The following is a 26904-nucleotide window of genomic DNA, read 5'->3' on the forward strand; positions in this document are numbered from 1 at the left end:
AAAAAAAAAACTATAAATACGATATGCGAAAGCAATTGCAAGAAATCAACACGCTTAACAGGAACCAATTGACACACGCCACACCAAGCACTGTATAGAATTACACGATCAACCAAGCATACCATTAAAAACTATACCCAATCGTCCATATTCACGAATGTAATGTAACGCTTCTAACAAGTATTTTGCCTATTGTAATGTATGCAAAAGTGATTTTCATAACTTGTTTTTGCAGTAAATAGCAATGGGGACGATTGGATAAAATTCAAGATTACTGAAGCGACCCGTGCCAATGCCAAAACGGAATTCTAAAAGTCATCTTACCTGTTGCGCTACTGCGGGAAGATGTCGGACCAGACGAGGTAGGCTCGCATGCCAATTGGCAGGAGGATTATGGTCAGGGTAAACAAACGTCGGCGAAGGTTGAATAGCAAATTTGCCGTCCATCACATAGTTCTGGCTATTAATTCGTGTGTTGCCAGACCGGTAGCCCCGGCCTGGTAGAGTCTGACATTGAGGCTGAGGAAAGCGTTGGTACTGCCCAGGTTGACCAGGATAATGAGGGTGAGTAGTAGTAGTAGTAGTAGTAGTAGTAATGGTAAGGTTCATGGCAAAAGTCTTGGGTTTGACTGGTGTCTGTGGTCGAGTGACATATTTCGTTTGCATTGTCTGACGCGAGAGCATGTCACCGAGATTATTCGGCTGTAACTGGTTGGTTACCGTAACACCGTTGGCAAGAGGAGAGAGCGGCATCGACACTTTGTTCTTCTCCGCTGAATGAACGGAACCGTTGCTACTACCACCGCTGCCGCTGTGGATAGATGGAGTCGGCGTGCTGGGTACGTTCATGCGCGGCAGGGCCATCGGGGCTGCGCCAGAAGTCTTGGTAGCTTGTTGAATTGAACCGGCTGGAACCTGAGGACTATTGCAAACCAACCAACATGTTACACTACAATCCCATGAAGACTGTTAGCTGTTATAGCAAGCAAAATTCGCTTACGATGGCATGGAATGGTTAGCCGAAAATGCAGTTAAAGGCAGGCCAACATGATGGGGGCTGATGGGGGCCGACGCGTTAGCCTGCGATGAGTACGAGTAGTGAAATCCGTTAAACACCGATGACGACGTCGAAGAATTGCTTGCTGGCGAAGGTGGCACGGCTGGCGGCCCAGATGTGGTTCGTCGATTGTCCTGATGATGATACTGCATATTATGGTGGTTGATGCTGCTAGTGTTGTTGCCGTACTGCTGTGCCGCAACGGGACCTGGCGCAATGCCAGGCTGTGTATAGTGGCAGCCGTTGGGAACGGCGCTGTTTCCCGTATGATGCGCCGAAGTGTTATTGGCCACGGAGTATTGAGGCGAATAAGACGAAGATTTTTTCTGGCCAGCCGAGAAATCCCCTTGCGGCCTCGTTGTTTTATTGGGCTTCGGTCCCGGTATCGGTGCTGGAGGCGGCCTGGACGGTAAAATAAGGCATTTAAAAATTAATTGGATGATTGCAAATATTTATCACCGTCTCATCAACCGGCTTTTGCATGCCGTAAAATGGGAAAAAAAAAACAAAAAAAAAACAGAACGGCATTAACTCCATTCGAAGAAAAACAAAAAGAGCACGCCAAAATGGCAATGCAATCAAATAATGCCCATCGAGACGGAATGTCGATCGTAATCTTGCATCTTTGATGGGGCTCAAGAATGCCATGTTTTTTTTTTCAGATTTCTATTTTCGGTTAGGGAAGTGATGGAACCATATAAAGAAAACTCATGCTGACAGTGCGCCTTTTTACCTTGCTGCAATGGGAGGAGGATTCGCATTGGGCGCCGTTCGAGCTGTTCGTGAGTGAGTAATAGATGAGTTATTGGTGTTACTGTCCGGCCGTCCGCGTGAGCGACTGACAGGCGGGATGCTCAACGAGGCCAGGGACTGCGCCAGCGCTTCGACATTTTGCGGCGGTGAATAAGGCGGCGGCGGGCTGTCGTTGTCTACGGATATAATCTTCCTCTCCTCCGGATACCTAATGGGGAAAAAAAACAAAAACAAAAGTACAATGTCAGGGGGGAGTGTTCCTTTCGTGATTTAAAATGAGAGTTGAAAACATCAGGCGATAGAAGATTATTCGATGAATAATTGATAAAGCTAGATAGGAAAGTTTCTTTTCGATTGAATCATCCGTAGATGAAGGACTTCCCACGTTTCTTATTCAATAAAACATTACCATTCGTTTGTTATTCAGTTGTTTTGCAGCATCAAAGCTGCCATCTACTTTCTACTTTCTACAGAGGTGGGAATCAACAGACAATCTGAGAAACGGACAGGTGAAATATTATTTTTGGAAGTCCCAATTCAACTCGTCACGGCCAGAAGAAAGAAAATGTTTAAGACTATATCCGATTCTTGCAATAGGCTGAGGCCTTGGCTTTAGATTGGCACAACATCTCCTTTTCCTCCATCACTCACCCGTCGAGAAAACCTGTTGGCCATTCCGAATGGAAACAACGACTTTTCCTTGTATATATTGAGGCTATTCCTTGCGTTGTTATATTATCATTATCTTTCAAGACGTTTGTCTATCGGCGGGGGAGCTCTAAAAATGGGGGTCCTGGCGAATATTTCTTTTCCATCAGACCGTTTTCAAGGATTGACCTCCTCCCAACTTTTCCATCATCAAAGAGGCCACATATGGAATGGGCATCGTCGGAAATCGCAACACCCGAGAGCCAATCGCCAGTGAATTATTGCCAATTTTTTCCGTGTGTCGATTTTCGGACAATACGCTCGCCTCTCACACAGGCAGCAAAAACGGCCACAAGGTCAACGACATTGTACCATAACAAGACAATCAGCTATATAATCACGTCATCTCATTAAGGACGTTGTACGGTTTAACAAATGGTCCCACCACTTAATCCCAGTTTTTTTGTTTTTGTTTTTCAAGTTAGTCAAGTCAACTGCATTAACGGAATCATATCAGTTATGGCGTACAACTGTAGACGACTGCCACCTAGTGGGCATTTTTTTAAAAAATGGCAGATAAAAATTAAAAATAATAATACTAACGTCGTGGGATGTAAATCACGATGTCGTTTTCGATTGAGATTGTCAGCCAATTTACTCTGGTGGTCATTGCTGTCGTCCACCGTGTGGTGGAGGGCAGAAGACGAAACGGGCTGCGGACTGGTTACAACCTGGTAGGGAATCTCTCGTAGCTGGTCCGAAGTGGATCCGGCTGGAGGATCTACCAGTTGGAACTGAAGATGGGGCATGATCTCACTGGGCAACGAGGGCTTGACACTCTTCTCTGAATGGCGAGAGTGCGACCTAAATCATAATACGAATAATAACAATAATAATAATAATAAAAATATTCACAGATTTGTAAAGATAAAAAAAAAAAAGGAGAGAAGAGAAGAGAAGAGAAGAAAAAGGTTCAAGTTAAATAAACGCGACCAAGCGGACAGAGTTTCAAAGCCGGTTTCACCCCGAAAAACTCGTACCTGTGCTTGTGATGATGCCTGTGATTATTATGTTTACGATGGTGACGATGACGAGATGAGGCCTGGGAATTCGTTTCCACTGCGGTCAAATCGCTGTGCGATTGGTCCAGTAGAGAATCGTTGACGCTCGATGTCGACACGTTGGCCGCGTTCGTCGATGATTTGCGCACGGTCGCCTGTTGAATGGGTGCTTGCTGCACAGGAGTGCTGGAAGCCGCCGGACGGACAGTGGCCGTTTGGCTTTGTTTTAAACCCTGGCGTTCTTGAATTTCACGCCATTGGGCTTCCGAGTCTACGAGTTCATAAGTCGATCCTTGGCTACTCCTCCGCCTTTAGGATATTTCAATCACAAAATGAGTTTATTTTATTTTTCAATAAACAAAAAAAAAAAAAAAAAAAAAAACCTGTGCCAATAGGAAAAATAAACATTTCAATAAATTTACCTGTTTCTCCTGTGAGAACGGCGATTCGAGCTCTGATGATCCGACTCGCTACCAGACGAGTCGCGGGAGGAGCGATGTCTCCGTCTCCGACTATTGCTGCGGTCCGACTCTGAAACACGTGATCCTTCACTTTCATTGTCTGAATTATGTCGACTTCGACTTCGATGATTCTTTCTGTTTACGGCGAAAAAAAAAAAGAAAAAAAACGGAGCCAAAGAAGACGAATTCAATAATAATGAAAAAAAAAAAAAAAAATGGATCACTTTTCTTGAGAAATGCTACGCCAAAAGAGATAAGACCAAGGCTCCTGCAATGTCAAAAATTGATTCCGACTGACTTGCTCTAGCCATAAAAAGGAAAAACGAAATAAAACAATAGCGGCTATCGGGTAACGCCCCTTTTTTCAGGTCGAATTTCAATATTGAGATCGAATTTATGAAGAGGGAACATAGACAAAACACGCATCATTTTTTTTGTTGTTGTTGTTGTTTTGTTTTATCGTTCGGTTTTTAGAGTCACGGCAGCCAATTATGCAAATAGGCAAAACAAGTCTTGCGGCGAGGAATGAAAAAAATAATAATAAAGCGTTGCGAAAACAGTGCATACCTGCGGTGCGATCGTGATTCGACGCTACTATCAGCGCTGCTCGGACGTCTATTCTCTTTGCGATTGCGGCTGTGGCTTCGGCTGCGGCTACGACGCGAGCGCACCGAGGACGCTTCCGTCCAGTTGTCTACCCCATTTCCCCCGCCAGCCAGCACGGGTTGCTTCGCTTCGCCAATTTTCCTGATTGTCCAAAATTTGTTTGAAAAATAAATAAATAAACAAATCAATAAATGGATTAGACCATCTCCCCGACTAATAACAGTTCAAACTTACGAATGATAGGGTGAAAGTAAGTTAGCCGTTGATGCGACGTCCAAGGTCTTGTCGCTATCGCTCGTACTGCACTCGTCCATCGGAGGGGGCGCCGCTAAAAAGAAGACAAACGAACAAATCCAAATATTTAACAAAGCAAGTTCTCTCTTGATTAAACAACGGCGCCTCTTTTCAGTCTCGAGCCTTTCTCAAGTTTGCACAGAAAATTTCGCGCGATAGCCATTCACATTTTAAACAAAATTTTTAGATAACAAATGACATGCCGAGTTAGCACGCATTGGGCTGAAAAAAAAAAAGAAATTTAAATAAATCACGAAGGTTTGACTTAAAAATAAAAAAAAAAAAAAAAAAAAAAAAAAATGAAGAAGGCGATCACAAAGTGTTGTAGAGAAAAGAGCCGATTCACGGTAGGCAATTGCGCCGGCTTGAGTCACCTTCTTTTTCGCAGCAACAAGGACACCCAGTACATTCGTCAACATTTCCCCATATGGTTATCGCTTGTCGGTGGCTTCAACATTTTCTTTTTCGGTGAAAACAAATCAGGTTCCCATCCCTTTTACACACTCCCCCTCGTCAAAACGCAAAAGAAAAAAAAAAAAAGTTAACTTATTTTGGCAATTTCTTATTGTATCCTCCACTTCACTACGCTTTTCATTGTTGCTCCGTAGAGGTTATCTCGTCGTGTCAACGTACATTGGCGTATGCATAACACACGTTCTTCTTCTTCTTCTTTTTTTTTTTTTTTTTGCGTGTATATGTCTGTCTTTTCCTTGAACTTTTTTCCTTCTTATTTAGTCGTTGCGTTCTGCATTGTCAGCGAATTTCCAAATAAGGCGGACTTTTCTTCCGTTGGGCCGACTAATTGCCGGGTCGGGGCCGGCCGTTCGGTCGCATTGATAATTGGAGAGAAGGGACTATAAGGCGTTCGATCTCTTGTTCTCACCATTCGTTATGCGTTTGTGTTTTGTATATGTTGTAAAGAAAAAAAAAAACAAAAAAACAAAATGTGTCATGTTTTTTTTTTTTCTTCAGTCAGTCCGACGTCTAGTTGGAGTATATGTACCAGACAAACTTATAGGAAGGCTGCGCTGCCGGCGAATGATGATGATGATATGCTCACTGCCTGACCTCGGCATTATTTTTACCTCTCTACGAGGCTCCCCTCCCGAGATGCTCCGACATTATCATTTTTTTTGTTGTGTGTGTGTGTGTCGGTTGTTGTTGTTGTTCCTATTGTCTTGTTTTCATTTACCGACTCTCCTATGCTAATCCTATTACGGAACTGACATCCCAGAGTTTTTCAATTCTCTTTCTCTACTCCAGGTCCCGAATCCCAAGGAGAACATGTAGGATAGGAGATAAGGAGCCGCTAGTTTCCAGCTTCGGCCGACCACCTCCGCCAGTGTAACAAGCAAAGACAGCGGAAAACAAACAACCAACTTAATAGACAACAACAAGGGGGCCAAAAAAACAAAAAAAAAAAAAAAAAAACATGGAACAAGAAACAAAACGAAAACAAAATAGATATCATCAGTTTTGGCCAAATGAACAGAAAGGCAAGCCTCCAAACCGAAAAAAAAAAAAAAAACAAAAGAACCCAAAGACCAAGATGCAAAAAAAAAAAAAAAAAAAAAGAAAGAAAAAGAAAAAGGTGCATGATTATATGTGTTTATAGGTATAGCCTTCTGAAAGATTGAAAGGGGGAGGGGGGGGGGAGGGAAGAGAAATGAATAATGGATGAAGGAGAGGTCGACCGAAAAAAAAAAAAAAAAAAAAAATTTGAAAAGGAATTTTCAAGAGAGAAAGAGCGAAAGGGAACCTTAAAAAAAAAAAAAAATAAATAAAATGGATATGGGAACAAAAACTTACGGTGACTGGCTCCGTCGACGATTCTTCGTTGGTGGCGCCGCGATGGCATCCGCCGGAACTGCGGGGGGGAATTGTTTTGAGATTCCTGTTGGCCGTTGAACGACGTCGGCGCAGCGGCTCCGCTCAGTTTCAGAAATTTGCTACCGATGCTGTTAAGGCTATTTTGATTGCCGTTGGTGCTAGTCCCGCCGATGGTGGAGGTCGACGCGGACGTCAGTAGCGGTCCCGACATTTGGACAAGACGGAAGAAGGCCAAGTGTTGCGAACAACATTTGTACAGCGATTTGCAGGCGCTCTTTGACGGCGTCTCGAAGCCGAACGTATTCTCGTCATTCTATTCAAAAAAAAAAAAAAAAAAAAAAAAATTATTAAATAAATCAATATTGCAAACAACATGAGCAAAAGAAAAACGTAATCACAATGATAAGTAGAAATGAAACGCAGTAAAGATTGAGAGGCGTAGAAAAAAAAGAAAAAAAAAAAGGAACCAACAATACAAGGTTCCATTCGCCATTAATAACGGCTCTCATCATCCAAACGCCAACAACTTTCTACATCCACGGTGCTAATTTCCAGCCGTTAAGCTATGCTTTATTTGGACGAAAAAAAAAATAAAAAAAAATAGATGCAACTACGCATATAGAAACACATTTTTTCCTTCTTCTTCTTCTTCTTCTTCGTTTGCTGTACACTGTTGCACGCTGACGCTGCTGCGAGCGTTTACAAGTTAACTTCTAAGGTTTATGTACAGTCCTGAAACCCGCCTTCTCTCCCGCTGCGTGTCACGGGGTAATTAAATCACCGACCGAGAAAACGGTAAGGAAAAAAAAGAAAAAAAGAAATGAAAGAAAAAAGATGAGAGAGAGAGAGAATGGAGAATGAACGGCGAAGAAAATGGGGTTTCCGCGTGTTGTTACTAGAAAATGCTCCGTGAGTGGGCCATTAGACGATGCGACCAACCGACCGCAGACCTGGACGCTCCAAGGAGAGAGGGAATGAATGAAAAAAGAAAAAAAAAAAAGAAAGAAAGAAAGCGATGATGAGGGCTGAAGAAGAGGGACGAAAAAAAAAAAAAAAAATGAACAAGAGCAAAGGCACCAGAGCAAAAGAGAAATGACGGGGGGGGGGGAGAAAGGGGTCCGTTGCCTGGAATGACAATCTACCGCTGCAATCGGAACGTTCCTCCCCTCTTTAATGACTTCAATTACCCCAGCGTCATTATCGTCATCATCATTATCAACACTGTAACACTCTTGTCCCGAGAAAGAAAAAAAAAAAAATGTTCCAGAAAAAGAGAAAAATCGTTAAACAAAAAAAAACTATTTTATAAACGACCAGGTCGGACATCTGCGTCATTGTGCGCTGCTTCAAATTCAAAATTGAAAAAAAAAAAAAAAAAAAAAAGGGAGAAGAGAAAACAAAACACGTCCAGTAATTCCAGTGGACACCTTCTCCAGTTTTCCCTTATTTTCTTGTCCCTTTTTTTTTTAATTTTTAACAACGAAAACATTAAACGTTAAAAATGACTTTTTTTTTTTAACGTTTCAAATTGTTGTTAGTTGCCTGTTGCAAATCGCTCTCCATCTTTTCCTTGTGTACAGTTTTTCTAATTTTTTTTTTTTTTGTCCCCCCCCCCCCTTTTTCCAACAGGGAGATGCTAATCGATCCTCGTCTCGCATTCAATTCCTCCGCTCTTTGTGTGTGGCACATTTTATCTTCTTCTTAAGATTCTGTCTTTTTTTTTTTTTTCCCTTCCAACCCCAATACGATTTCTCTTAAAAAGTGCAACGTTTTCGATGTCGGCCTACGCTAAAAGTTCACAGAAAATGCGACGAGAAAATGCAATTTGTTTTAGACTACGGAGTTTGAATGTCTCATCGGCGCCGTAGCCAATATGTACGCGGAATTTATGAGCTGGACAGGGTCGTACGGGGCCAAGTGGTACAACACTGCATAACTATTACTATAAGGCAACACTTAATTTTCCGTTTTTTGTGTACGAAAATAATATATTGTGTACAGACGTGTGTACCCGTAGACCCACACGTATTTTATTACCCAAGTCCGCATCAAGCTTCTTTCTACTGGTCAACTTAAAGGTAAGAGACAGAGCTAACAAACGACATTTTTATACTGAAGGTATTTTCAAAATTTTGTTGTTTTTTTTTTTTTTACTTGGGAGGTAAAGAGAAATGGGAAAGGAAAAAGAAAGAATCCTTGTTGAGTTAATGCCCGAATCGAATGCCCACACAGGTACGGCGAGCCCAGTCATAACTGTCTGTCCCATTTGAAAAGAAATCGAATAAATCGACTAACATAGCTGGAGCCAATAGCCATTATAAAGAGCCCAATCTGCCAATATAACCAAATATTAGTCTTCTGACTATAAAAAGATGTTGCAACATTATACGCATTCACGCGTAGCACAAACGTCAGAGCGCGAAAAAAAAAAAAAAGAAAAAAAAGAAAAGAAAAGAAAAAAGAAAGGATGAAAATGGCCAATAAATATGGGGAATGTGTGTGTAAAAGTGACTCACGCTCTTGTCGCGGACGCGCAGCATGAAGTAGCGGCCCTTGAACTGGATCTTGCTGATTCGCGGCCTGTGCAAATTGAGTAAAAACGAAACAAGATAAACAAATGAGCTTGTCAAACATCATCATCACCGCGAATCAACTCAATTTGCACGATAAAGCGAGGGACAAAAAATAAACAAATACATTTGAATTGCGTTTGCTGTCGGATATCTACGAATCATGCATTTAAAAACAATGAACAAAAAAAAAAAAAAGATGAATTAACACAAACAAATTAAAAAGTCTCTTTGATTATTCCGTTTTTGCGGAGAAGACAAGACACAACAAGATGTATGACCATGAGCGAGGAGTGCCATAACTGCCACATAGTGGCAACAACAACAACACACACACACACAAAAAAAGAGGTAATTTTTTGTTGTTGTTGGCCCCTGTCGTTATTGGAAAATTACATAGCAAAATTTGCATATCTTAATGTTAGGGAGTTCACCTCGCCGCCATTCATCTTCTCGTTGTGATGCAATCGCTTGCGAATCTCAATAGGGCACGTTTCGTCATACTCATTTACTTGGAATTTTGTTTTTTTTTTCTTCTTCTTCTTTTCTTTATCAAGCTAACAACTTTCTAGACGAATTTACATGATGCCGTTCATCAACAATCAGCTTGAGAAACTGGCGCTCGTGATTGCTTGAACGCCGAGCTACTGGAGCAAGCAATGACGGCGACGGGTGGCGCTCAAGCGAGTCTCTTTCGTCTGAGTAAAATTCTTGAATAAAAAAAAAAAAAAAAAAAAAAAAAAATGGAGGACAGGCACGCTCAATGCCCATTAACATCACCTATCATTGTTGAAAATTAATTTAACTTCGTTCTCTTCTAGTTTAAAAATTCAAACTTTTGGGCTTGCGATAGTTTCAAATTGACTCTCAAAAAACGAACGTCTATTTCTTTTAAAAAATCGTAGATTTGCAACGTTTTTGTCGAGATAAACGTCGCGGTTCTTTTTTAAGAAACTTTCAATAGATCGCGATGGACGTGCGAGACGCAAAAGGCCACCCCCATTTTTTTTTTTTTTTTTTCCAAAGAGATACAAAAGAACGAAACGGAAAAAAGGTGCGTAACTTTTAACAACGTTCTCCGTCGTCTAATGAAATCCAAAATGGGCTCGTTTGGCATCGTCGTTTCGTAGCCATTGTTTGGCGTTTAACTATCGGGAAAAGTAGCCCGAGGAAAAAGACGAAATTTTCTTCTTTCGACACAAATTTGTTACAAAAAAAAAAAAAAAGGGACCAAACATTTTCTTTTCTTTCTTTTTTTTTTTTTTTTTTTTGCGTATCTTCATTGCCGACCAACACGGAAATATCTATAAAAAAAAAAAAAAAAAAAAAAACGGGAGAAGGACAGGGACTCACCAGAAATAATTGCCCACTTTAGTCTTGTTGCGTAGAACGATGATACCGCTTGGTGTGAGGCCGAGGAAATATTCAACCGTATCTTCTCCCTAAAAACACGAAGAGAGAGAGAGAGAGAGAGAGAAAAGAATTATACACGTTGAGAAAAAAAAAAAAAAAGGAAAAGAAATGATGGTTATTGACCACCTGCTAAAAGTCAGAAGTTAAGAAGAAGAAGGAAAAAAAAAAAAAAAAAAAAAAAGGAAAAGTTTGTTTGGCAAAAAAAAAAAAAAAAAAAAAAAGAAATTAAACAAACACATGAAAAAAAGGGGCAGATTCTGAAAATGTCATTTTCCATACGACATTTTTTTTTTTTTTTTTTTCGAAAATGTGTTTTATTAAATGTCGAGATGGAAAAATTATAAATGGTTACGTATTTTTCATTTTTACGTGGACGTAAGAAGTGAAAAAAAAAAAAAAAAAAAAAAAAAAGAAGAAGGACGTCCGTCACACAAACACCGACGACTCTTTTTTTTTTTTTTTTTTTTTTTTTTTTTTTTGAATATTAATGGCGGGTTGCGGCATCAGACGAAAGGGGAGACTTTGATTGGCTGGGCGGACACTGTCGGTTTATTTATTTACTTTGAGTCTTTTTTTTTTTTTTTTTTTTTTTTCTTCGTGCATTTGTGTACGGAAAAAGTTGTACATTTTTTTCTTTTTAATGAATGCGAATTGCCCCGCCAATCTCTATTTTTTTTTTTCCTCATCCACCTTCTGTTCCCGAACGGAAAAGAAAAGAAAAGAAAAATGCTGAATAAATAATGACCGTCGTTTGCAACTGTTGATGTCGAATCCATCATGTACTCGCATGAATACTACACGAAATCACGCACAAAAAAAAAAAAGAAAAAAAAAAAAAAAGAAAACGTAACTAGCGGCGGCTCATGGGAGGGAGGCGCCATGTTTGTCGGGCGGACGGGCGAAAAAAAAAAAAAAAAAACATCAACCGGCCCAACGAAAGTGGACGTGGCCATCCACTTCGGAGCACCTTTTAACACATTGAAAACTAAAAAAAAAAAAAAAAAAAATAAAAAATGGCCGTGTTCACGATCTACGTGCATAACTAACTCGCAACTTGTTTCACCTCGTCGTGAACAAAAGAAGACAACAACAAAAAAAAAAAAAAAAAATACAAATTCAAAATCAAATAATAAAAAAAGGCGCCAACAGTTTTTCTTTAAAAAAAAAATAAAATAAAATAAAATAAGGTAGAGAGGGGGTGCAAACAGTAAAAACTATTCCAACCCTCTCTGCTCAGTTGATGTTTCCTATCTTTTTATTTAGAGGTTCTCAACAGGTAAGAATGGCCCCCCTCGCCATAGTAAAAAAAAAAAAAAATTCCCTCTCTTTTTTTTATATATATATATATTTCAGGGCGACTCATTCGACACGCTGTAAATTATCGCTTTACCTTAGCCTCCCCCCCCCCTCTAGACACCTTCATTGCTACACGTAGGGAAAACTTGTTCTTTCAAAAAAAAAAAAAATTCTTGACTTTCATCGGCATTAGACACGCAGAAGAGAGGGTAGCATTAGTATCAAAGTGGTATATACCCCTCTATAAATACTAGGCTATGTAGTTCTACAACATTTCCAAACTCTCCCCCCCCCCGGATGAAGGGGGGGAGGCAATATATAAAATGACGACTGTTGAGAGTAAATTGTGTTCGACTTTTTTCCATTTAGAAAAAAAAAAAAATAAATAAATATTGTTCTTTCTTTTTCTGGAATGCTGGACGTTTTTTTTTTTTTTTTCGTTTGGGGTTCTATGGATAATAAAAACAGCAAATATTTTTGTGTCGTTTTCAGGAGAAAACAACGAGAAAAAAAAAAAAAGAGGGCGAAACAACAATGAACTAGAGGGACCTGTGCGTGCACGGTTGTCTACGACTGTCTACATAATATGCCACTTTTTTTTTTTTTTTGACGACTGTGAGTGCAGCATTCAAAGAGAAATGCTACCCGAACGTTGTCTCTCTCTCTCTCTCTCTCTTTTCGTTTTGTTTTGTTTTCTAGAAGAGAAAAGGCACAGAACATAAAATGGTAGTGCAGCCAAGTCAGACAGCCAGACAATTGAATTTTCATTTGTGTACATTTCATGTTTGTTTTTTTTTTTGTTGTTTTGTTTGCTCCCCTACTTCGTTGAGAAATTTTCAAAAAGGAAAAAAAAAAAGAGTCACAATTTCTTAGAAAAGAAAAACGAGCTCACGGCCTCCCTCCTACGTCCGACAGGTGGGTTTATGTGTGTGTGTGTGTGTCATCTATAACGCGTGTATATAGGAGAACAAACACACATACATAACAAACAAAACAAAAAAAAAAAAAAAAAAAACGAAGAAAACAATACGAAAAACCTTGGCAGATCTGATTTCACTGCCTGAGGGACGTCAGTGAGCGTCGTCTCACGTTGAATTCATTCTTTGACTTCTTTCATTCCGTTTTTGTATTTATTATTATTACTATTTTTTTTTTTTTTTTTCGCAAAGATTTTTCACGTATACGTTCACAGAAAATGTTGTTTTCTCACGCGGCCACTTTCATTTGAAATGCCAATTGTCTATTGTTGTTTTTTTTTTTGTTTTTTTAGGTGTGCTACCTATACCAGTGCTACCTAAATCACGGCTAACTAACCAACACAATGTCGCCTTTGTGTGTGTCGTGTACGCATCTATTATGTTGGCCCGGCTATTTTGGCCAGTCAGGAATGAGACACGTATGTAATCCCCCCCCCCCCCCCCAAAAAAAAAAAAAAAAAAAAAAACACCCAACAGTTGTCTTCTTTTTTTTTTTTTTTTTTTTTCGTTTGGGGTTGTCCTTTACTCTTAACGCACTTGTCCCCCAACGAGAGAGATATGGCTCATTCATCACCAGTTCCAGTATAGGATGTCTACCATATGCTGGCCCTAGTCCGCAAACAGTGTCATAAAGTCCAGGACTTTTTATTTCATGGACATACAGGCGACTATAAAAAGCCTTCTATAAATTTCTTGTGTGCATGGCTGCATACGACTCTTAAAGGTGGACAACCCAGACGGGAAAATAGCAATGAGTTGCTCGTGCTTCTTAATGGGACCAATCCTATTTCAATTTTACTCTTTTGGCTTCCCATTTGATTTTTATAACCCCCCAAGTAAAAAAAAAAAAAAAAAAAAAAAAAAAAAAAAGGCTGTAGTTGTATCCTCCCCCCCCATATATCTCTGTACGAAGCCCCTACTTATGTGACCCTATGTTATTTTGGCCATATCCATAGAGTTCTCCACACAAAATAAAACGAAAGAAAGATGCTGGAATGGGATAAGCTACCAAGAAAAAAAAAAAAAAAAACTTTATGGTGACTCTCTGCTGTTTAAACTTCGCTTCACAATCAATTGGCCCATTCAAAAAGCTTAAAGGTAAAATTCAGCGTAGGGAAATTCCAAGGCCCGCGGAAACGGGAACGTTGGGGAACAAATTCAAACGCAATGATTGCTTCACGGACTACGGAGAGGGGGGGGGAAGACATATTCAGAGCGAAAGTTGTGATGTAAAACGCTACCCCCCCCCCCCCCCCCCACTTCAAAAGAAAAGGAGGAGGAGGGGATTTTTAAAGGTAAAACAAACAAAACTCAAATTGCATGGCGTGCAAAAAAAAAACAAACAAACAAAAACAGTGGGGATTGAGTTAGAAAATTGCTAGACCCTGCCCTATTGAAATGGTGTAAAACAGCCGATAGTTTTCAAGTGGTGAGAGAGCGATGGAGAGCCGCTTTCTAAAATAGCCGAAGGTCCCCAAAAAAAAACGAACAAAAAAAAGGGAACCCCAAAATTGGAATGGCCACACACACGCCAGGATTTTCAAAAAAAAACAAACTTATTTTCTCCCAACTTTGTCGACATTGTGTGTTGTGACCGATGCAACGCGAACGTCAACAGCTCACGGCGGGTAGAAATCAATTTACTTTGAACACACACACACACACACAAAAAGAAACGAAGAAAAAAAAAACTCGATAGAGAAAAAAAAAAAAAAAAAGAGAAACGATTTCGGGTTGACGTTCAAGCTTTTTCGCGGGATTGAAAACAAAAATCGATGAGAGAAATCAGCTGCTGGGTATTGTGTTTTGTCAACTCCGGAGCAACAATCGAAAGAAAATCGCGCGACAACTTCAAAACTTTTCGAAAGTCAATTTTTTCTTTTTTTTTTTTTTTTTTTTTTTTTTCGGGGGAGGAGTAGGAGGGGGGGGGGGGTAGGTGGGTGTTAGCAGAAAAAGTTGAGAAACTTACCAAGACCGGATGAAGATCGACGCCGTACAAGTCGAGCCATTTGACTCGATCCAGATAACGCATCTCGGCAACGGCTGGAACAAGTCCCCTGTTTTCATACGATTTTCGTTTCAAACAGAAAAAAAAACAAACAAATCAATCGATCATCAAACAAAAGAGAAAAAAAACAAACAAAAAACGAATCGTTTCTCGTATGCACCAGATACATCACAGCAATGGAATCCAAGGTTGTTGTTTTCTGTTTTGTTTTTTGGTTTTTGTTTTTTGTTTGTGCTTATGTCATTTACGTTTCATGGTGTGTGTGTGTGTGTGTGTGTATAGAAGAGCAACAAGCAAATGGAAAAACTGTGTACCTCATGGTTTTGTGGAGTTCAGCTATTTTGGTTTCGAGATCGGGACTCTGGTGGGCCAGGAATCGGAACTCGCTGACGTAGCCCGGCTTGTAGCGGTGAGGATCGTAATCTCCCAGTTCAGCTATACAACAACAAAACAAGAAGAGAGAAAGAATAAATATATTATACACATATGATGGGTGAATTATGCATTCGACACGGTTCCAGCCGTGGAACACGGAAAAACAAAAAAAAAAAAAAAAAGTCGGTCGGACGGGCAAAAAGGAGCGCGCGTGCGCCCGTTCAACAGCGGACGTCATGCCGTTTTTTTTTTGTATTTTTTTTTTAAACTGCGGCCGGAAAAAAAAAAAGGAAAGAAAAAGAGGCAAAGATCAATGGATGGAACGCAATAGCTTTCGTCGCTCTTTCAATATGTAACCTCAAACTCTCCTCCTCCTTGTTTTCCCCCCTACGCCAAAGACGTTGGAGTTTTTCTTTTTCACACACAAAACAGAAACTGGGGGGGGGGGGGGGGGGGGTTAACACCAAAAAGATTTCTTTTTTTTTTAAATTATTTTTACTGTTACAACCAGAAAAATGGTCAGGATCCACAGGTGGGAAATGTATACAGTATGTCTACCCCTCTAACGGATACAGCACATCTCCCTCTTTCTTCTTTTTTCTTCTTAAGTTTGAAAAAGTTCATTCCGCCCTCTCGCCGCTGACCCTGTATGACACGTGTTTCTTATTTTCCTTCCATCTTTTTTTTTTTTTTTTTTCCTTCCATAAACATTATGTAGAACCGATGGAGAAGAGCAAGACCTCCCTTAGCCCCTGTGAGTTTTGATTTTTTTTTTTTTTTTTTTTTTTTCGGCAAGGTATACAGAGGCTGTCGTTCATAACCACGGGGGGGGGGGGGGTGAAACAGGGGAAAGATGAAGAAAGCAAATGTCTTTTGAGAAAATAAAACAAAAAATCTCCACCCTATTTACACCGATTGATTCCGTTGATCGGGGTTCATTTAAATATTGGGAAAAGCTGTGGGAACAGAACAGAACAAAAATAAAAAATAAAATAAAATAAAAATAGAAGAAATAAATCAGATGTATTTTTTTTTGGGGGGAGGGGGAGGGATGAAACATTCAATAGCCCCACCCTGCGGCTAGTGTGTGTGGGCTAATGCGAGTTGAACGAGTTTCTAACGAGTGTTCCGTACAAACGTGATGCGTGTTTTTGACGAACGATGTGAATGTTGATTTGAGTAGTTGGCATTCCGCCATTTCCCGTTTTGATTATCGATGGGAAAAAAAAAAAAAAAAAAAAAAATGAAAAGAAAAGGCAAACTTCAAGGGTGGGGGGGAGAGAAAAGAAAACACGAAAGGGCACAACTTACATTGAAGGGCCAGGGCGGCCAATTCGGCGGCCAGTTCCGTCGTCACGGGCAGCCGTCCTTGCAGTATATCTTTCTTGACTTGCAAAAAGAACTGATACCTGGAAATAAAAAAAAAAAAAAAAAAAAAGGCAGAGCTAGATTAGAAAAAAAGAAAAAAAAAATAATAATAAACCGTGAAATCGAATCCGAGGTTATGGAAAACGCTGTAAAAACGAAAACTAAACTAGAAACACGAAACATTTCACGCAACGAAATTGAGAATTCTCAGATTTCTCTCTCTTATTTTTTTTTTTTTTTTTTTTTCTCTCTCAACCTGAAATTCATTTGAAACTCGGGAAAGAACCCCTCGTTAACCTCCCCCCCCCCCTCTTCACTTCTTTTTTTTTTATATTTTATCCTAACTCCGACACGCAATGCGTTCCAGGTATCGTCCAGTAACCTTCGTCCCCCGCCTTTCGAAAAAAAAAAAAAATTAAGAATAAAGGCCAGTCGGAGAAATGAATTTTCATTTGATTGTGATTTCATTCTCTTGCTCAAATGAGTCGAGGGGGGGGGGGGGGAGAGGCAAATAAAAAGAAAAAAAAAAAATTTAAAAAGAAAACATGCGTACATTATGTTACAAGCAATTTACATACGTCTGAAGAGTATATCGTACACGGCGCGCAGCCTTTACTGGAATAACGACTCGCAGTCACGAAACTCTTTTTTTTTTTTTTTTTTTTTCTTGTTAATTTGGACGCGAAAAACATTTAGAAACACCCCCCCCCCCTTCCACCAGTACAATTATTCACCTCTCCGCCCCGTACTCATCTTCACCTTTTTTTTTTTTTTTTCTTTTCTTTTCTTTCTTTTAAATTGTGGTTTTTCCCCCCTCTACATGAAAAAGAGAGAGGGGGGACTTAAATAAAAAAGAAAAGTATAGAGGGAAGAAGGATTTCGAAAGGATATTACAAACCATCGGCAACAGAGCCGAGCATTTAGAAAAGGTCAAATAATATTTTTTATATGACGGGATCAGGCTCGTAAAAAAAAAAAAGGGGGTGGGGGGGTGGGTGGGAAGGGGAATTGGAAAAGATGATGGAAGAACATTCCTGACGTAGATTTCAACGCATAAATCGATTGTGAATAGGAAATACATTTTTCTTTTTTCTTTTTTTTTTTTGAATCCTCTCGAATTCTTTTTGCTCCGGAGTCGGAGAAAATTTTTAACTTAAAAAAAAAAAAAAAAAAAAATTTTTACTTTCAATCTCAATCCGAAACGGTATTTCGATTTTGCGTGTTCTGCTCTGTTTCGTCTCATTAAAAAAAAAAAAAAAATGAGAGAGAGAGAGAGAAAGGTTTACACTTTCTCTACTAGGACCCCATACGAGGAGCCTATTGTAATATTAACCTCGATTCGCACCAGGCTCCTTCATAAGATGACTGGTAATGAAGAGGCGATAAAGAGGGCGGGCAGTTGATCTGTACACGAAAATAGAGCCCGTACCACACACATAAAAGAGAGAGAGAGAATGGATAGCTTCAGATAAGAGAAGAAAGGCTGGAACAAACGAAACAAAAAAAAAAAAAAAAAAAAAAATAGAATAATTTAAAAAAAAAATAAAAATAAAAAATAAAAATTGCTGGTTGAAGATGATGGAGCCCGGGCAATTCACCGAGACACGCAACGAGTCAAACTCCTCCATTTTCCATCACGCCGATATTCAACTCTCTAGCAAAAAAAAAAAAAAGAAAAAAAGCAGATTTTCTATTCGATAACAAGACAAAAGAGCGCACCCCAGCTGCTGTTCACAATTGTCGGAGGCCATTTTTTTTTCTTTTTTTTTCTTGAGTTGAAACCGTTCGGGATCACGCAAAAAGGAGAGTCAGCAATTCCAAAAAAAAATAAAAATAAAAAATAAAGAATAGCAGATGAATATGAACGTGTAGACAAGAAGAAAACAACTAACAGACGGGGAAAAAAAAAAAAAGAAAAAGAAAAATCGGGACCGATGCAGCCCCTCCAGCGTGACCACCCGTGCATATTTGTTGTGCTTTTCACGATGCTAAAGAAGACGAAAATAATAAGGCGATAAGAAGCGCACCTGGTTTACATATCTGCGCCTATCTATTCTTCTTTTTTCTTTCTTTTCTTATTTCCCATTCTAAAAAAAGCTAAGTTTTGAATCCTCTTATCTCTTGATTTAAAGACCGAAAGCCTCACATGTAAGGAGAACACACCTTTTGTTTTTATTTTCTTTTTTTTTTTTTTTAGCTCCTTCACTTTCGTTATTTCAAGTTTTATTTCTACCATTTTTGTTTTTTTGTTTGTTTTTTTCACTTTAGATAATCTCGCATCGATAGTTTCATTTTCTTGTCATCGTTGTTTTTGTTTGTTTTTTTCTTCAGGGTTTTCCATGCGAGATTGTAATCGCACGGGCCAAGGCGTCTGGTTCTTCCAAATCGATGCACAAATTACAAACACAAAAACCAACACACACACAAGGAAATAAAAATAGAAACATCCACGCCCTTTCTATCACTAAGTAAATCAGGTGACGGCTCACATTATCCCCCTCCCCCCCCCCCCCCCATGCATCCTACATTACAAGGCCGTCGTATGAGCATTAAGTTCGCCTTTAAAAAAAAAAAAAAAAAAAACAGACAGGGTATGTACCATTTTTACACGCATCAGTGAAGTCGTTAAGGTCAAAAGTTGATCAAGCAACATTTGAAAATGATTGTTTTTTTGTTTTTTTTGCCGTGTTACTAGCTGCCCGTAGAAACAACGTGACTCTACATATATTGCCCTAAAGGTGAAGGGAAAAACCGTAAGCAAAAAAAAAAAAAAAAACATAACGGCGGAAAAAGGCGAAACTTAGCCTTCACCTATGAAATTGAAATTCCACTAAAACTATTGTTAACGATTAAAAAAAAAAAAAAAAAAAAAAAAAAAAAAAAAAACCTAATTTTCTTTTGTTTTCACACCGCCCAATTGGTTTTCACAAAAAAAAAAAAAAAAAAAAAAAGAGAAAAAGTAGAAAAAAAAAAAAAGCCAATTGATCACGTGAAAAAAGGGGGGGAGGGCCTCCCCCGCCACGCTTTCCGACAGGCTTTTTAAATGGAATTGAAACAGCCAAAGAAAAAAAAAAAAAAAAAACGAAAAAGAGGGGGACAGGTAATTTCTTCTTTTCGCTCCCTCCGCATCCATCCGTTTCCAAGTTCCAATTTGAAAAAAATTCGGAAAAGAAGAAACAAAAAAACAAAAAAAATTGGGTGGAAAGAAGAAAAAGAAGATGAGGGGGCGGCAGATCTCATCCAGGCGTATAAAGAGATGAACGTTTATCAGAATTCATGAGACGAGAACGAAACAAAAACAAAACAGAAAATGCCCGCCCCATATTACATGAATAAAAATAATTGTTAGGCAAAACGGTCCGAAACGACCATCATCGTGCTGCGCTCTTTGAGCGTGGGAAGAAACAAACAATAACAAAATTGTTATGTTTCCATCTTCTACTTCTTCTTCTTCTATTTTTTTTTTTTTTTTTTTGAACACCTCTCTCTCTCTCTCTCTCTCTCTTTTTCGCCTCCTTGTTTTTCAAATATTTCTTTTTTTTTTATTCAGTTAATCAAAGTTGATTTTTTTTTGTCATTTAAATACGAATTTTTTGTTAGGTCGAATTTCAAAGGGGGAAAAAAAAAATGACTAAGAAGGTTAGCATTTCCTACGGAAACAGACAAACGAATCGAGACCGGAAACGTCAAATGTTTATTTTATTTTTTTTTTTTTTAGTTGCCTATTCCCTTTTTTCCTTGCCTTCTTCATCCGGTCAACATTTCCCTCCCCCCACTTCCTACACCCTCCGCTATGGATGGATGCTATAAATATATGAGACAAAAGGTCCGAAACAACAACAACAAACACAAATTTTGTAGAAAGTAGACGGGGGGGGGGGGCCCAAATATTAAAAACAAAACAAAAAAAAAAAAGAAAGAGAGACGGTACCTGGTCAGTTCCTCGACGAGTTTGCAAGGGTCGACTGCGTAGAATTTCACAGCGAAATACAAAGTCTGCGATCCAGTTCCTAAACAAACAAAACAAAAAAAAAAACCCCAAAACAATTCAAAATTAAATACCAAGACTAATGTACAGCTTTAAAAAAAAACAACAAAAATAAAAACAAAATGAGGGTTGAAAAAAAATAAATTCAAGTAAATGTAAAAGGTTTCGTGATAAATGACCAGTCGCGTGAAAACAAAAACAAAAAACAAAAACAATATTATCGCTATTCTCTTGTTTCCCCCCCCCCCCCTCCTTCCAGTTTGATGTGGCAATGAGGAGGGAAAGTAGTTGGCATCGTAGCGCGACATTTCTCTTATCCTTTAAAAACCATCTTTTTTTTTCTTTTTTTTCAATTCCCCCCCCCCTCCTTTTAGATTTTCTTATTCGGACATCACGACACGTTGAAAAGGAGCCAACAATAATCATAACAACCACGAATAAAAAAAAAAAAAAAAAAAAAAAAAAATAAGAAAAAGAGAGACGAAATGTCGAATGCTAAAATAGTACCTTTCAACTGTTGTAGAACTCTTTTATTGGGGTCCAGCCATTGCTGCAAAGTAAAGGAAAAGAGAGAGAAATCAAATCAAAATGCATGACGTGAATCATTGAGATCAAGAAACGAGAATTTCAACAAGTCACGATACGAACTGAAATGGATATCATGTCCATATTACATCTATAGCTAGAGCTTAGATATATATATATATATATATATATATACAACGACCGAGACGAAACAAATGCAATGCATTTCTTACCGTTTCTATTATAGATTTATTATTTTCTTTTTTTTTTTTTTTTGCTTTAAAGAGGGGGTAACGTACCGGTTGGTGAGAGGCGTCGACGAAGCGCAGTCCGAAATAGGCCGTCTCCAGCAAGGTCGATCCCAGGTGTTGGTAGACGACATTTAGCACGTCCTGCCCCGTCGTATCAGCCTTTAAAATAAAAAATAAATAAAATAAAATAAAATAAAAAAGAATAAAATAGAAAATGAGTTTTTCTTCATCTCTTTACGGTAAATCAAAAGAAATAAATCTCTAATCATTCGATAGCCTATCATCATCATCATCACGTATGATTACCATACGCATAACACTGACCCTCTGAAAGGAAACGAACGCGTTTGCCCATTGTATTTTTTTCTCATTTCGTTAGGGGAAAGAAATCTAACGGAAAAAAAAAACACATGCAGTCGATTTTCTTTCGTTCCTTTGGCCGTTTATAAATCAAAAAGAAATAAGCACCCCCCCCCCTCATCTCTCTCTCTCTCTCTCTTCTTCATCTCGCTGGACTTACATAGAAATAAATCCTGCGGCAATTGAGTAACAAAAAAAAAAAAAAAAAACAAAAAAAAAAAAACATGACGAACGAGAAGGATGTGATTAAAAATGCATCGTCTGAACGCGCGGCTCTTCTTCTCGATGCCCCGGCGAGATCTATTGACAGATGGATTATGCACCACATGCACACACGAGAAAAATCAAAATGAAGAGGAGGAATGATTTCGGTGGAGCTCGAACGTACCAACAACCGGCAGCCGACAGACGGACAAGAAGTGGAAAAAAAAAAAAAATTATTCGATCCATCAAGCAGCACACTAACACACACACACACACACTAACTTCAAGTCCCACATGCCACACAGCCTAACGGCAAAATGTTTTGTTTTTTTTTCCAGCCGGAGCTTCTCCTCCTCACATCATAACGAAAAAAAAAAAAAAAAAAAAAAAAAAATTGTAATGTCGTCGGTTTGATCGGTTTCAGAATAAAAAAAAAAAGGGGAAGGAAAATGAGAATCAAAGGAACAATGATCAATGTCTTTTTTTTTTTTTTTTTTTCTTCCATCCTTTTTCTTTTTGTGTAAAGCGGATGAAATGGAAGATTCAAAAGCCTTGAGCGAAGTATTTAAAAAAAAAAAAAAAAATGTGAGAGATGGAAGAGTTCCGGGTATATTCCTCTTCAACGGCTGTTGATGAGATATTGAATTTGAAAAAAAAAAAAAAAAAAAAAAAAAAAAAAATGTTGCGTGAGCACACGCGGGACAATCGAGCACTCAAAAAAGGAAGAGATAAATCAAGAGGAATTCAAAATTTCGAATGGCAGGTGTCCCACCCCTGCGATGTAACTTATCTGACACGCGCATAGAAAAACCTAACGTACCAATGAAATCCGAAAACCAGGTGACAGTTCCCAAACAAAAAAAAAAAAATAATAATAATAATAAAATAGTAAATGGGATGGACAGAGAGAGAGAGAGGGGAGGGGGGGGGACAAAAAAAAAAATCGGGACAACTTCGGTGTCACAAAATCGTTCACTCACAAACGTCATTCTCGCTGTCTGCCTCCCTGTGTGTTACATAAATGGAGCGTGCGATAGTAGTCGAATGAACAATCGAAGTCAATCGACTTTGATTTATGTCACGCGCGCTAACGCGCAACACCGGCCAGTCGGTCGCCTTCTTTTTATTTTAAATATACAAAAGACAAACGAGAAGAAAAAAAAAAATAAAATAAAAAAAATGAAACAAAACCGCAGCGCTAAAGTGGGTGTACGTACTAAGAACCCCCCCCCCCACTCCTTCATTTCTTATATTTATGTCCCTATAATAATATCCGCAGTATACAACAATATCCTATATATAAATATACATTCCCAGGCCGCGTGCTGCTTCTACACTACGCTCCCGATTCAACAAGAAAAGAAAAAATTAGTTCTCTTTTTTTTTTTTTTTTTTTTGTTTGTAGGAAAAGAAAAAAAAAAAAAAAAACTTGACGTGAACCGACAAACAAAAGCCGCTGGCCATTCACCGGACAATCAAAAGAGTCGGGGGGGTAGTAGCATGGCGAGCGACAGTAACACTGATTCAATCAGCTAACGAAGCGTTATCAAGAAAAAAAAAAAAAGAAGAAGCAACTGTTGGATATTTACAAGACATTCTCCTAACTTCTTTTTTTTTTTTTTTCCTTTGGGTGTATACCATATTATTATTATTAGGCATTGTTGTTGTTGGTGTAGTAATTTTAAAGTGACGCGAGATATTTTTTGCTTTCGAAGTGTGTGTGTGTGTGTGTGTGTGTGTGCGAAGGAATGAAACAGTTGACGAGCCAACTGCAGCAGATGGTATGTCTTTCTTCGATGCAATCCGAGAGTGGACGTTTCCCCCGAGCCAAAGAAAAACATACAAACAAACGGGAAAATCAGTGAGTTTTCGTTTCTTTTTCCCTCGACATTTTCTTTTTTTTTTTTTTTTTTTTTTTTTTTGCTTTTTCTCAATCTGGTTTTGGCGGTATGTACGTACGACGTCAGTCAGCGGGAAGTCAAATAGCAGCAGCTTGTAAGCGAGCAAGGTTATATACATATATCTATTTCTTAAAAAAAAAAAAAAAAAAATTCAAGAAATAAAAGAAACGAGAAATTTCATTCCTGTTTGTTTGTTAAGGACTACTAACGAAATGAAATTAAGCAACCAAAAATTCCAATCGTATCAGCAAGGATTTGTCGTATTCCTTTGAGCGGAAAGGACCGATGCAACAACGTCGATGACAGAAATGCGGAACACGCCGCAAAAAAAAAAAAACAAAAAAAAAAAAACAGGACGAATAAAAAAAACAAAAAAACAAACAATGAATTACCGTATAAACAAAATTTCCTCTTCATCCTATCCCCTGATCCTACTACACCCTAACGTGTACTGTTAGTACGTACAGTACATCTATAGCTGCGGCCGGAGTATACGGTACGCCTTGGCCGTACATCAGGCGACTATGGTTCTTTGCATATCAAATGCGTATGCAAATAAAACACGCCCTCCCACCATCCAACTATTGAATCATCATTAACATAACTGTGCGTTATGATGATGAGTGTTGGTTTGGTCAAACAATTCGATGGCCGTTGCTGCTGCTGCGGCAGAAACGGATTTCCCTCGTTGGCGGTTGCGGTTGGGCGCGGATGAGAGTGGATATACATTTTTTTTTTCTTTCTCGTTCATTCTTCACGCAGAGAAGATCGTGAAACGAGAATTCAAAAAAAGCGGGAAAAAAAAACTCGATTTGTTTTCTTGAAAAACAAAAACAAAAAAACAACGCGTTACGACAAGAAGGTCAGCTACTCAAGGGGTGGGGTGAGCGTATCGAAAGTCATGTTTCATCTGTTTGGAAAACAAGAAAAAAAAAAGAAGAAGAATACTGGCCATCTAACGTGCATAATACATCACGTTCTTTAAGGCCCGAGAAATGGAACAGGCAATAGATGAGAGGTGTGTAGACGTTACGGTCGAAAGTTATCGTGACTGTACTGCGCCCTTGCACATCTCTCGGCTTCTTATTCAAATTGAATTGGCCTCTCGTAATACGCACATGAGCCAGACTATCAGCAGCTTATCCGCTGTACGCTGCCTTGCCTATCATCACGCACGCTGGGGATTCGGGACAGCGCCTGGCGTTTTTTTTTTAAATAGAATGTCCTCGATCTTCTTGTACGGAAAACCAAAAAAAAAAAAAAAAAAAAAATTCGATGGTCTTTTATTTCATTTTTTTTTTTTACATCACACGCGCACATTTCCTCAGATGCTAATTATACGGAATGGCCATCATTTTTCAAACATCAGCATCTTCGTGCATGTCTAACTGTCCAGTTTTTTTTTCAAGCGATCGATCCGCACTAAAAATTGATTGACCGCTCCCTTTCACAGACAAAACACGCGTAGGGTATCACCGCCAAAATAGCCGGAAGATAAGCAACAAGATGTGAATAGTATTACATGATGTACTGACGCTATCGAACTGGCAAAGTCATCGTCAGCCACGGCCCTTGATCATAACATAAAAAAAAACAAAAAAAAATAGAAAAAAACAAAACAATGTTTTTCCTGGGAAAAAGCAGAATGGGTCAATACCAGCAGCGCCTATATAAGGGCGTCATAGGCCTTTTGTATATGACGTCAAATCTTTCAATCAAACTCAACAAGTTTGCGTTGCACAGCAGCAACTCTGGATGCAGAGGGAAATAAAAAGGCCCAACGAAACACGCAACAATTTCAAGTAGTCCCTCGCAGCATTAAGAATATACATATTTAAAAATAAAAAAAAAAAAAAAAAAAAAAAGGTTTTAGTGGAGCCTTTGCTCCAGGCCGATTAGTTGATCATTTGGGCAATCTATAATAAAAACATTCAGATACGAAACAAAAAAAACAAAAAAACTATTCAAATGGCCGTGAGGTACAGCTGTTGTTTCACCTGATCACGCCCGGCTGTTGTTTTGCCGTTTAATTGGTAATCAAAGACTTAAAATAAAAAATAAAAGAAATTCCTTCCGTATGCAAAAGAGAAGAGATGGAATGAGTTGGAAGTTCTGGAGCAAAACTTCTAAATTCGATTGACACGGAAACTGATTGGATAGGAGTGTCCAGGCTTCTCTATCTTTGATGGAAATTTACAAAAAAAAAAGAAAAAAAAAAAACTGATGATGAATATGGAAGAGAAAAAAAAAAAAAAAGAAAAGGCTGAGAAGAGATTCGAACTGCGTGTGGTACAATAGTGGCATAGGGAGTCGGTAGCGTGAACGCTCGTAACAGACACATCCCTCCCCCACCCCACCCGATACAAATCGAAAGTGATGGAAGGTGGGATAAATAAAAAAAAAAAAAAAGATTTTTGAATTTTTTTTTTGATTAAAAAAAAAAAAAGAGAAAGTTTTGTTTTTCGTTGATCGTTGTCGAGCGCTGTGTGTGGCGTGAAACAGGTTCGTTCGTGACTGATCTTTTCTCTGTCTCTTTTCACACCTACAATAGCTATTAAACAGTTCTGTTTTCCATTTGTTTTGTTTTTTTGTTTTGAATCTCTCTCTTTCTTTTTTTTTTGTCTTGCCCATTCGAATGAGTTAACCTTAAAAGGCGTACGCCATGTCTAATCATTTCCAAAATGAATAGTCTTATTTTTTTTTTTTTTAAGTCTACGGAAAACTGTGTTTCAACAGTTTTTTTTTTTTTTTTTTCGTATGGAACACAAGAGCGCCACTAAAAAGAAGAGTTAAAAACGAATCGAGTGGAACACCGATGGCTGACATGCCGAGTGAACAGCGGCAGCTGGCGGGGACATCTTCCCTCCAACATGGGTATAAATATAAAGAGACACACACACACACACACACACACACACGCGCGCGCAGAGAACAGACCCGCAGAGAATGGAAGGCAAT

General features: G+C 38.9%; 1 protein-coding gene across 1 annotated transcript in view; it reads right to left on the bottom strand.

The window, feature by feature from the left end:
* Positions 1-26904, bottom strand: part of LOC130688878 (serine/arginine repetitive matrix protein 1-like) — a 39126-nt gene that overhangs the window by 793 nt on the left and 11429 nt on the right. The window contains exons 3-19 of the mRNA XM_057511896.2: positions 21530-21640; positions 21213-21255; positions 20649-20727; positions 16661-16758; positions 15289-15409; positions 14936-15023; positions 10634-10722; positions 9227-9290; positions 6690-7023; positions 4821-4914; positions 4548-4727; positions 3942-4115; positions 3499-3828; positions 3062-3322; positions 1791-2018; positions 1001-1459; positions 325-922 (exon numbers count right to left, since the gene is read on the bottom strand). Coding sequence (XP_057367879.1) covers positions 325-922; positions 1001-1459; positions 1791-2018; positions 3062-3322; positions 3499-3828; positions 3942-4115; positions 4548-4727; positions 4821-4914; positions 6690-7023; positions 9227-9290; positions 10634-10722; positions 14936-15023; positions 15289-15409; positions 16661-16758; positions 20649-20727; positions 21213-21255; positions 21530-21640 — 3351 coding nt within the window. The remainder of the gene's footprint in view (positions 1-324; positions 923-1000; positions 1460-1790; positions 2019-3061; positions 3323-3498; positions 3829-3941; positions 4116-4547; positions 4728-4820; positions 4915-6689; positions 7024-9226; positions 9291-10633; positions 10723-14935; positions 15024-15288; positions 15410-16660; positions 16759-20648; positions 20728-21212; positions 21256-21529; positions 21641-26904) is intronic.

Source organism: Daphnia carinata, chromosome 7 (genome assembly GCF_022539665.2).
Source record: "Daphnia carinata strain CSIRO-1 chromosome 7, CSIRO_AGI_Dcar_HiC_V3, whole genome shotgun sequence".
In the NCBI taxonomy this organism is placed as follows: domain Eukaryota; kingdom Metazoa; phylum Arthropoda; class Branchiopoda; order Diplostraca; family Daphniidae; genus Daphnia; species Daphnia carinata.